Source organism: Ceratotherium simum, chromosome 20 (genome assembly GCF_057802395.1).
Source record: "Ceratotherium simum simum isolate JZ-2026a chromosome 20, ASM5780239v1, whole genome shotgun sequence".
Taxonomy (NCBI): Eukaryota; Metazoa; Chordata; class Mammalia; order Perissodactyla; family Rhinocerotidae; genus Ceratotherium; species Ceratotherium simum.
The window spans coordinates 27,152,830-27,164,971 of record NC_141919.1 but is presented as its reverse complement, the minus strand read 5'-3'; the positions used below and the strand labels follow the sequence as shown (position 1 = coordinate 27,164,971).

The window sequence follows — 12,142 nt, the reverse complement described above, 5'->3', positions numbered from 1 at the left end:
TATTAAATGCCCAATGTTTCATTTAATGGTTTTAGCATCCATTGGTTATTGTTACCTAGATTCATTATTTCATTGGGGATTACAACACAGCAATTTTCTGATTTTAGCATTTTTTGTGCACTTATTAGCTGAAATTCTATAAAGAAGTATGTACCCTCATCAACTATTTGGTTATCCTGAAATACAGTTTGTACAGCAAAGACAGGAAAAATCTTATCTATCAATTTTCAGAGTTAGTGACCTAGCAACCTCCAAAGGTAATTAACGAGTTTGTGGCTTTTGTTAATTATAGAAACTCATCCCTTTTGTTTATAAATTTGATGTTTTTTAATCCATTGTAGGCATTATTCTTTTTGATATTCAGATTGTCCCATCTTAGGCCAGCGGGAGCCTTCATGATATTTTTTGTTTTCTGTGTTTTTATTTATTCTGGGTTATTCTTGTAAAAATGTCAAGTATGTACAATGTAATTATATCCCCCTCATTTGACTCTAAATCTCTCAGATCTTGGAAGAAAGTTGCAACTTATTTTGCACTTTCCCCACTTAGCAAGCTGCTAATAAACACTTGAATTTTCTGTATTGAGCCACCTTATGGAAACATTCTTAAATGGCCTCTCAACAGTGCAAACAATTTTAAAAGCCAATTTTAATTACAAAATTTAATAAAGTTGTTCAACCCTAACCAAGTCCGCAAGTCCAGTCTTGAAATCTTGGGTATTATATGCGCTCCTTAGGGGAAAACCAGAAAGGAAATAACAATGCAAAAAGTAAATAGAACAGAATTACGTAATCTAGAGAGGAAGTACCTTAAGATTTTAAATCAGTGTATGTTTTTCTAAAATAAAAGATCATAAATAATTTTCCTAAAATGGATTCAGTTTAGCTTCTACTGTTAAAACAATGACTGTCACTATAGCATATAGAGAACAAAATATGGATTCTGGGACTGACTTACCTTCTTAGGGAAGCCTCTTTTTCCTTCAGAAAGAATTAGTTGTCTTTTGGTCTGCATTAACATTGTTATTTATTCATATGTAGGTAAATAAATAGGTAAATTGCAGTACCTCCAACCAGATGCCCAGGCCAAAACTCGGGGAGATTTCCCAAGCTTCTCCTTCCCCTCTGAGTGCTATTGATACAACCTCGTAAAACCTCTCTAATGCTTGCCCTCTTTTCTTTCCCTCCACTACTGCTATAAAGTTTAGACTTTCAGCTTAACTGAACTAGGTTATTGGCCTCCTAAATGCCCCCAGTCTTCACACTATTATCAAAGCAATATTTCTAAAAATTGACTATTTCTGACAGCCCTTAAATTAAACAGCTCATCACTACCTTTAGAAAAAAAATCGAAATTTCTTAACATGGAGTATCAGACCTTCATGATCTGGCCTCTATTTAACTTTCTGTCTTCCTCCTTCCTGCCTCCTGTATCATCCCAGGCACCCTCAAGTCCCATACCCAATGCTCCAGCAATTCCGAAATACTGGCAGAACTCTTACCACACTAGGCTCTAACACCTCTCTGCATATGAACAAAGCTGTTCCCTCTACTTAGAACAACCTTCTTCTCTTTCTTTAAATAATTAATGAAGATTCATCCTTCAAAAGTCAGCCCTGATATCACCTCCTCTGGGAAGCCTTACCTGATTTCCCGCAAACCCAGATTAGATTGGCTGCCTCCACAACCCCATGTGGTTCCATGGCAGACTTACCATCACCACAGTGATCACTACACTATGTAACATTTACTGGCTCTCATGAGCATCTTTATATATTTAATCTTTACCTCCAGCATCCAGTGCCATGCTTGAGTATACCCTCGATGAATGTTTGCTGACAGAATAAATGAATAATTGCATAATCTTAACCCAGCATTTTCCAAACATTTTTTCAAAGTAGTTGTACCAATTTACTTATACTACCATCAAAAATATAATTGATTCCATGTTCCACATCCTCACCAACCCTTGATATTGGCAGACTTTTAAATTTAAAACATTGTGGTGGGTCTGTGGTGGTATCTCGTAGTTTTTGATAAGTCTTTAATATGCCAATAGATATAGTGTTAAGAAAAGCCTTTCTCCTCTCACATACTTATTAACTTTTCCTGAAACAGCAAATGCAAAGGCTCTGCAGTTAGACTATTTCAAGGAACAGTTAAAAAAACAGTGATTCTGGAGCAAGATGCAAACTTATAGTCAAGATCTTGGAATCAGAACCAGAATTGATCTCATCAGTGGTTCTCAAACTTTGGTATTTATATGAAAACCCAGTGTGCTTGTTAAAACTGAACATCCTTGGGTTGCATTCCCCAGAAATTCTGATTCAGTAGTTAAGAACTTGGGTCCTAACACCTATATTTAAAAATAAGTATCTCAAATTCCTCAAAAAATTAAAAATAGAAATACCTTATGATTCAGCTATCCCACTTCTTTATCCAAAGAACTTGAAACCAACAATCCAAAGAGGCTTATGCACTCCTATGTTCATTGCAGCATTATTCACTATAGACAAGAAGTGGTAGCAACCCAAGGGTCCATCGACAGACGAATGGATAAAGAAGATGTGGTATATATATACAATGGAATGCTACTCAGTCATAAAAAAAGACAAAATCGTCCCATTTGCAACAACATGGATGGACCTGGAGGGTATTATGCTCAGTGAAATAAGCCAGACAGAGAAAGACAAACACCGTATGACTTCACTCATATGTGGAATATAAACTTACACACTGACAGAGAGAACAGTTTGGTGGTTACCAGGCGGAAGGGAGTTGGGGGTGGGCACAAGGGGTGAAGGGGCACATTTATACGGTGACTGACAAATAATAATGTACAACTGGAATCTCACAATGTTATAAACTATTATGACATCAATAAAAAATTATATAAAAAATAATAAGCATCTCAAGTGATTCTGATGCAGTTGGTTTTCAGTCCACAGAAAGTGTTTAAAGAATAAGGTTTCTTCCTAAATGAGCATAGTATCACATATTACAATGTAATTTATGAGACTACTTAGTGTATTATCTCGTTAATGGGAAAACTGGGATTTTCTATCTTTGTGGGTATATGCAGCAGCATTTTACAAAATTAAAATTAAGCCCACTTGGAGAAGTTTAAGACAGACTCTGCAATAAGTAAAGGACTCTGATCATGTTGCCAAACCAAGAGTAATTATGGAGAAGTGCTATGGTGAAAGAGCATTGGTGTTGCTTTCAGAAGAGGTGGATTTGAGACTCAGCTGTGTCATCTTAGGCAAATCCCTTAACCTCCCTGAGTTTCCATTTCTCACCTAAAATTAGTATTATACCCATCTTACTAATCTTGCAAACCTGTATAATGGTCAAAATGACAGAGTGGCAATGTGCTAACAGGAAAGTAAGATCTAATCATTGTTAGAGGAATGATTATTGCTTTTGATTGACACAATTGCCTGAATTAAAGAAACAATATTTATCCTTAGGGGTATTTGTTTCTTGAAATAATCGCAGCATCTTCCTACTAAAAGGAAAACTGTAAAAGAACTTTACAATTTAGACAACATGCAAGGAAAACCTTGAGTGATATGACGAAGGATACAAAATTAATTTAGAGATAAGACTAAGAGTCAAGTCTTCTGATTACTAGCCTAGGTACACTTTCCACCATACTTTATTCAGTTGTCTGTCTCATTCTTTATTATAATCCCTAGGCCAGGTGATTCTGACACACATCAGAGTTTGAGCACCACTGCTCTACTGTATTAGGTGTTGTAGTGGGGTGGTAATCATTGTTTTTATCTTTTATTGCACTTATTTGATAAACAGCTTTATTGAGGTATTATTCACATATCATACAATTCACCAATCTAAGTTGTACAATTCAGTGGTCTTCAGCATAATCACAGAATTGTGCAACAATCACCACAATCAATTTTAGAACGTTTTCATCACCCAAAAAGAAACCGCCTATCTGACAGCAGTTAGTCTCCATTCGCCCCTCCCCCCAGCCTCTGGCAACCACTAATCTACTTTCCGTATAGATTTGCCTATTCAAAACCTTTCACATATATGGAATCATACAATATGGGATCTTTTGTGATCGGCTTCTTTCACTTAGCAGAGTTTCAAGATGTACTTATTGTTTTAAAATCATCAAGATAACAACAATAGAGTTTAGAAATAAAGGAGAAAATCAATCACCCATAATCCCATTCTAATACAATCAATATCATATTTTCTTTCTTTTTTTTTCCCTTCTGCAGGTGCATTTTTGTCTGGTTGGAAAACAGGTGGAGGATGCCTCTCGCCTCCAGCCCGCTCTCACCTATCCGCCCCGCCACCCGGCTCCCCAGCCCCAGAGGGCATCCAAAGAGCCGAGGCAGCCGAGGGAGAAGCGGCCCCGCCCATCCCCGCCGGCGCCTCGCTTGCGTCACTGCTTCCCGCCGCAGACCCCCTCCCTCCTTCCCGGTCGCGGTTGCTTTGACAGAGCGCGATGGCGGCGGCCGGGTCTGCAGGGATACCGGCGACCGTGTCGGGAAAGCAAGAGTTTTACCAGCTTTTGAAGAACCTGATCAATCCAAGCTGTATGGTGCGGAGGCAGGCAGAGGAAATCTATGAAAATATCCCAGGTCTGTGTAAGACTACATTCCTCTTAGATGCTGTCAGAAATAGAAGAGCGGGTTATGAGGTGAGACAAATGGCTGCCGCACTGCTACGACGGCTTTTGTCCTCTGGGTTTGAGGAAGTCTATCCAAATCTGCCTTCTGATGTTCAGAGGGACGTCAAGATTGAACTGATCCTGGCTGTTAAGTTAGAAACACATGCTAGCATGAGGAAAAAACTTTGTGATATTTTTGCAGTGCTGGCCAGGAATTTGATAGATGAGGATGGCACTAACCACTGGCCCGAAGGTCTGAAGTTCCTTATTGATTCAATCTACTCTAAAAATGTGGTTCTATGGGAAGTTGCACTTCATGTTTTCTGGCACTTTCCTGGGATTTTTGGGAACCAAGAGCGGCACGATTTGGATATCATCAAACGGTTGTTGGACCAGTGTATTCAAGATCAAGAACATCCAGCAATCAGGACATTATCCGCTAGAGCTGCGGCTGCATTTGTACTTGCTAATGAGAATAATATTGCTCTTTTCAAAGACTTTGCAGACTTGCTTCCTGGAATCTTACAGGCTGTGAATGATTCATGCTACCAGGATGATGATTCAGTACTAGAATCCCTTGTTGAGATTGCAGATACCGTACCTAAATACTTGGGTCCTTATTTAGAAGATACTCTGCAGTTGAGTCTAAAGTTATGTGGAGACTCTAGACTTAGCAATCTGCAACGCCAGCTGGCCCTTGAAGTAATAGTGACCTTGTCTGAAACTGCAACCCCAATGTTGAAAAAGCATACAAATATTATTGCACAGGCAGTTCCTCATATATTAGCAATGATGGTTGATCTGCAAGATGATGAGGACTGGGTAAATGCTGATGAAATGGAAGAAGATGATTTTGACAGCAATGCAGTTGCTGCTGAGAGTGCACTAGACAGACTCGCATGTGGGCTCGGTGGAAAACTTGTTTTACCAATGACTAAAGAGCATATCATGCAGATGCTTCAGAGCCCTGACTGGAAATATCGACATGCTGGATTAATGGCCTTATCTGCCATTGGAGAAGGATGCCATCAGCAAATGGAATCAATTCTAGATGAAACGGTTAACTCTGTTTTGCTCTTTCTTCAGGATCCCCATCCTAGGGTGAGGGCTGCAGCCTGTACTACACTTGGACAGATGGCCACAGATTTTGCACCTAACTTCCAAAAGAAATTCCATGAAACAGTGATTGCAGCTCTGTTGCGTACCATGGAAAATCAAGGTAATCAGCGTGTGCAATCACATGCAGCTTCCGCACTTATTATTTTTATTGAAGACTGCCCCAAATCATTGCTAGTTCTATATTTGGATAGTATGGTGAGAAATCTACATTCCATCTTGGTGATTAAACTTCAAGAGTTGATTCGGAATGGAACTAAGTTGGCCTTGGAACAGCTTGTGACAACCATTGCCTCAGTCGCAGATACAATAGAAGAAAAATTTGTTCCATATTATGATATATTTATGCCCTCACTAAAGCACATTGTTGAGCTTGCTATTCAAAAGGAACTCAAGCTTCTGAAAGGAAAAACTATTGAATGCATTAGCCATGTTGGCCTTGCTGTTGGGAAGGAAAAATTTACACAGGATGCACCAAATGTGATGCAACTATTGTTGAAGACACAATCAGACTTAAATAATATGGAAGATGATGACCCTCAGACTACTTACATGGTTTCAGCATGGGCCAGAATGTGTAAAATTCTTGGAAACGATTTTCAACAGTACCTTTCCCTGGTTATTGAGCCTCTCATTAAGACTGCTTCAGCTAAACCTGATGTTGCTCTCTTAGACACACAAGACGTGGAGAATATGAGTGATGATGATGGATGGCAATTTGTAAATCTTGGAGACCAGCAAAGTTTTGGAATTAAAACTTCAGGACTTGAAGCAAAAGCAACTGCTTGCCAGATGTTGGTTTACTATGCTAAGGAGTTAAGGGAAGGATTTGTGGAATATACAGAACAAGTTGTAAAGCTGATGGTTCCTTTACTGAAATTTTATTTCCATGACAATGTTCGAGTGGCAGCAGCGGAGTCCATGCCTTTTCTCCTGGAATGTGCAAGAATTCGTGGCCCAGAGTATCTTGCACAGATGTGGCAATTCATATGTGATCCCTTAATCAAGGCTATTGGGACTGAACCTGATACAGATGTACTCTCAGAAATAATGAATTCTTTTGCAAAGTCCATTGAAGTAATGGGAGATGGATGCCTTAATGATGAACACTTGGAAGAACTGGGAGAAATATTGAAAGCAAAACTTGAAGGGCACTTTAAAAACCAAGAATTGAGACAGGTTAAAAGACAGGAAGAAAACTATGACCAACAGGTTGAAATGTCTCTGCAAGATGAGGATGAATGTGATGTTTATATTCTAACCAAAGTATCAGATATTTTGCACTCATTATTTAGTACTTATAAGGAAAAGATTTTACCATGGTTTGAACAGCTGCTTCCATTAATTGTAAATCTAATTTGTTCTAGTAGGCCATGGCCAGACAGACAGTGGGGACTGTGCATATTTGATGATATCATAGAGCACTGCAGTCCAACCTCATTTAAATATGTAGAATATTTTCGGTGGCCAATGCTACTAAATATGCGAGATAACAACCCTGAAGTCAGGCAAGCTGCTGCTTATGGCCTGGGTGTTATGGCACAGTTTGGTGGAGATGATTATCGTTCTTTATGTTCTGAAGCTGTTCCACTGCTGGTAAAAGTTATTAAGTGTGCAAATTCCAAAACCAAAAAGAATGTCATTGCTACAGAGAACTGTATCTCAGCAGTGGGGAAGATTTTGAGGTTTAAGCCTAACTGTGTAAATGTAGATGAAGTTCTTCCACACTGGTTATCATGGCTTCCACTGCATGAAGATAAAGAGGAAGCTATTCAGACTTTGAGTTTTCTCTGTGACTTAATTGAAAGTAACCATCCAGTTGTACTTGGTCCAAATAATTCCAATCTTCCCAAAATAATCAGTATAATTGCAGAAGGAAAAATTAATGAGACTATTAACTGTGAAGATCCTTGTGCCAAACGCCTAGCTAATGTTGTGCGTCAGGTACAGACTTCTGAAGAATTATGGTTGGAATGCATATCCCAACTTGGTGATGAGCAGCAGGAAGCCTTACAGGAGTTGCTAAATTTTGCTTGAAACACTTTAATATCACTTGAATATCATCTACCATAAAAGTAACTCCAAATAAGTGTTGTGAGTGAATTCTATTATAATTGAGAGAACTGTTCTCTCCCTGCTAAGCAGTTTATATTCCTTCCCCATGTTTCTCCAGGATTAGTCAGTGTTACAGCCTTCTGTTCACCTTGCATGTTTTATCTCTTATACACAGACCTTGATGATAACCTGTGCTTCCGTTGTCTTAGAATGTTTGTCACCTTTCTAATGTGATGTGAAGTATATAAATCATTGCTGTTTGTCTGAATCACTGATGCTGGACAAGCAATATGCTTGGTGTCAAGATGTCATGCTGCCTATCACAAGATGCTAAGAGCTCACAAAGATAGGATAGGAGAACTTCCAGGACAAACATCTTTGGAATAGTGGGTGAAGAATATAGTGGCAGGCTTATTCGTCCTTGTTAATACTCCTGGTTTTGATGGAAATGGGAAGATGCTGAAATTGGCCAAGAGCTTTGAGATATTGCAGTAGATATGAGGAGTTTTCTCTATAATGTATATGAACTTTTTCATAATGTCCTCCTGGGAACTAGGTGAGGCATATCCATACTCTAGTTCCCAAGGTGTCCAGCTGAGAGTTATGAGAACTTTAAAATCTTCTAAGCCAGACCAGCCTCTATTTTTTAAGTTATCCAGGACTCTAAGAACCATGTTTACTGAAAAGGGTGTCCTGGTGCATCTAACATTGGTAGCATGTACATACTGTAACAATATTTGACAAATAGTAAGTAATTGATATTTGTGGGAGTCAATCAGTGTTATGTGTTTGAGCAGAATATTACATTGTGTATGTATGCCATTTTCCCCCTGCAAAGCAGTTCAATGAGAAAAGAAGCCCTGATTCAAAATGGGGCCTAAATAGATTTCTATTTTGAAAAAGTTCTTAATAGATTCTATAATAGCACTGAGGAGTATTCTATTGTGAAAATGAAAGGGAAGCAAAATTAATTTTATCTTTAAACATAAAAAAGAAAACAGTTTTGAGACCAGTTGTTTAGCAGTAGATGTGCATTATAAGAAAACAGTCCCATAAATCTAGGGTTAATTATATGAATTAGAATGTTGGTCTTTAATGTTGAGCTTTTGGTAGGATAGGATAAAAGCCTTCTACTCAGCAAATCATTGATCCAAAATTTAAGAACAAATACATCTGTCATTTCCTGTGGCTATTGTGAGTACTGTGTATGTAAAGTATTTAGCAAATATTTAAGACCTAGTAAGTGCTTAATAAATTGTAGCTGTTATTGCTGTTGTTGTTTGTACCTCTACTGTGTTCTTTTTTATGGTTTAGAATTCCTCTTACATTAGAATTTTCCTGATTCACCCTCTACCAGTTCAGATGAGCAGGCCATCTAGGCCATTGTGGACAGAGATATGAAGTTGAGATTTTAGGTATGCAATTCCTGTCCATTCCCTACAATTATTTATTATTAATGGAGGGGGGGAGGGGGAAGGAAAGGACATTAAGTACAGTATGGTCACAATTTTAAGTTTATTTAAGATAAAAAAGTATAGATGAATAAATAGAAAAATCCCCCCACAAAGTATTAATAGAGGTTTTCTCTGGGTGGTGGGATTAAATGGCAATTTTTCTTCTCATTTATCTGTATTTTCTAATTTACCTACAACCAACATATTTCTTGTATAATAGAATATTATAGAAATAGAGTAGAATAGAAATATATTTCTTTGTTTTTAAGTTCCAGGACCTGATCCTACTTACATAATAGCTTACATCTTGGCCTCTCCATGACCTATAGCAGATGTTCCTTCCCTCACCGCACCTCTTTATCTTAATTAAGAAGCCCTTAATCAACATTTCTAGCAATTCCCTACACTCTTGTACATGAGGAATTGGTAATTCTGCCAGATGACTTAGAATTAGGCACCTGGAGAATTCTGAAGTATGACAGACCTAAAATTGAATTTTGGCAAACTACTTTTTTAACCTAAGCATCAGTTTCTCCATCTGTAAAATGGTCATAATACCTAGCTCATAGGAGATAATGAATATAAAATGCTTAGTGACACAGGGTTCAATAAATGTAAGTTAATATTATCTGAGAGTCATGAAATAGGGTTAGTGGCTTAAAAAAAGGGGATATTTGCTGGGGTAGGGTGGGTCCAGATTCTTGGGCTTTGTCAAAGGCAATGAGGGATGTCTAGTCAGACACATTTTTGGTTGTCAATTGCTAAAGTAGAACTGGTCCCCGCCTTTGTTCCTGTGAGCTGAGTTACATCTATGGGCTCCGAGGAGAGAGAGAACGCTGTAAATGCCTAATAAATTACTAACATCTGATAAGATGAACCGAGACCTTGAAAACTAGATAATGGATGTGTGTGTGGACTAGGGGAGGGTCAATACCCTAAAACTCAAAAGTGTTTGAGTCCACTCCATAGTCCACTTAACTATTTTACCTAAGGCTGCTATTTAACTTACTGGACCGAAAAAAAAATCTTTGAAGTTTTGAATTTTATCAGTGCTTTAAAGATACACATTAATGAGAAGCAAACAATCTCAAGAGTTAGAATATCCAGACCATTTAGTTATATGCCTTTTACTTTTAAAATACTTGATTTCTAGAATTTTGTTTTTCTGTTATACTAATTCCAAGTTTCAAGCAAGAGCATTCAGTGTAAGTAGAAAAAGTAATATCTGCATCTTTCAAATAGAAATGACAAAATAGTAACATTTACTTTACCGAGCCATTAGTCCCTTCCTCCCCACTTACTTTAAACAATATGTAAATTAGTGTGAATGATAAGTCCACTTTTTAGACATATTCCAAACTAATTTTTAAATATGTAATGAGATTGTAAGGCCATGCTAACAACTATTTAATGGTGTACAGCCTAGATTTGAAATATTTGAAGACTTGAGTCTCAAGGGTGTGTGTGTGTGTCTGTGTGGAAGATTAGCCCTGAGCCAACATCTGATGCCAATCCTCCTCTTTTTGCTGAGGAAGACTTGGCCCTGGGCTAAGATCCGCGCCCATCTTCCTCTACTTTTATATGGGACACCGCCACAGCACAGCTTGACAAGCGGTGCATAGGTGTGCGCTGGGGATCCGAACCTGCAAACCTCAGGCCGCAACAGAAGCAGAGCGCCCACACTTAACGGCTACACCACCAGGCCGGCCCCCAAAGGATTTTTTTTTTAATGAGGTTCCATTCCTTTCCCTTATTCTCAGCAGATCTCCAGAATCGAGAAGGTGGAAATGGGGGGGGGGTGGTGTTAAAAGAAAACATGCGATTACTTTCCAAAATAGGACTTGATGTTAAGAACTGGGGACAGGAGTTTCAGAAATTCGAATTCTACAAATCATCTTCTTTTCTTTTGCATGTGAACATACGTTTCAGTTGGTCAAATCCTTGAACCTCCTCTCCAAACTTTTCAAAATTCTAGTTTTATATTTAAAAAAACAAGCAGTCACAAAGCGGAGGGTGTGCGCAAAGAAAATGTAAATTTAACAAAAGAGTAGGATTTACACTTCTGTGCCTTCTTACTATTCATTTGCCATTAACGAAGGTTATCTAGCAAGCTCCTTCAGGATTAACTTTAGTTTTTAGGACTAGTAAGGGTACCGCAAAAGAAATACCTTATTATGGCACTCACTTTTGAAAGCCCTTCGGCCTCCCTCTCTGGGGGTGCTAGTCAAGCTGCGCAGGCGCCTTGCTTCCCTTTCCACTCCACCCCTTCAAGTCGTCCACAAGCTGATGACATCATTCGTCCGCGCAACCTACCAGCCCTCGGATCCTGTAGCTGAGCCGAAGTCCTCGCTTTCGTGTAGCTGGGCGAGACGCGACGGGGGCGGGTTTTTCTAGTACGCATGCGCACTGCGGAGACCGACGGTGCCTCTTTCTTTGCCTCTTTCCACAGCTCGCCCCAGGCTGGGGGGGGCGGGGGGGTGGTGCCTGAGTGCCCACCCCCTTCTCTCCCTGCCCCTCCCCTTTTCCCCCTCCCCCCCGCCCAGCGGGGCTTCTAACTGACAGTTGTCGCCGGGCCGCGTCCGCGCGCCGCCTCCTCCTGCCCGGGTTCCCCGCAGGTAGAGAGGGGCGGGAGGGGGTGTGAGGGAGAGGAGGAGGAGCCCAAGCCGCCGCGGCCCAGCGCTGCGGCCCCCTCCCGGGAGGCGAGAGAAGAAACCCCCGCTTCGTCCTCGCCCCCTCCCAGCCCCCCAGCCGGCCCGGGAGGGGGTGGGGCGCCGAGGCCGCGGCGGCCAGGCCGGGCCTGGCCGGTGAAGAGCGGGCGGGCGGGGCGCGGAGGGGTGAGGCAGGCGAGAGACGCGCGCGCGCGCCGCCGCCGG

The 12,142-nt window shown here is 40.2% G+C and overlaps 1 protein-coding gene across 1 annotated transcript; it reads left to right on the top strand.

Moving 5' to 3' along the window:
- Positions 1–4,470: 4,470 nt before the first annotated feature.
- RANBP6 (RAN binding protein 6) lies at positions 4,471–9,082 on the top strand. Its single transcript, XM_004436813.3, has one exon. It carries the CDS (start codon positions 4,480–4,482, stop codon positions 7,795–7,797), a length of 3,318 nt encoding a protein of 1,105 aa, XP_004436870.1. The 5' UTR covers positions 4,471–4,479; the 3' UTR covers positions 7,798–9,082.
- Positions 9,083–12,142: the final 3,060 nt, after the last annotated feature.

What these genes read in the sequence shown, in the direction of transcription:
- RANBP6 (XM_004436813.3), top strand. Translation starts at nt 4,480, where the DNA reads ATGGCGGCGGCCGGGTCTGCAGGGATACCGGCGACCGTGTCGGGAAAG.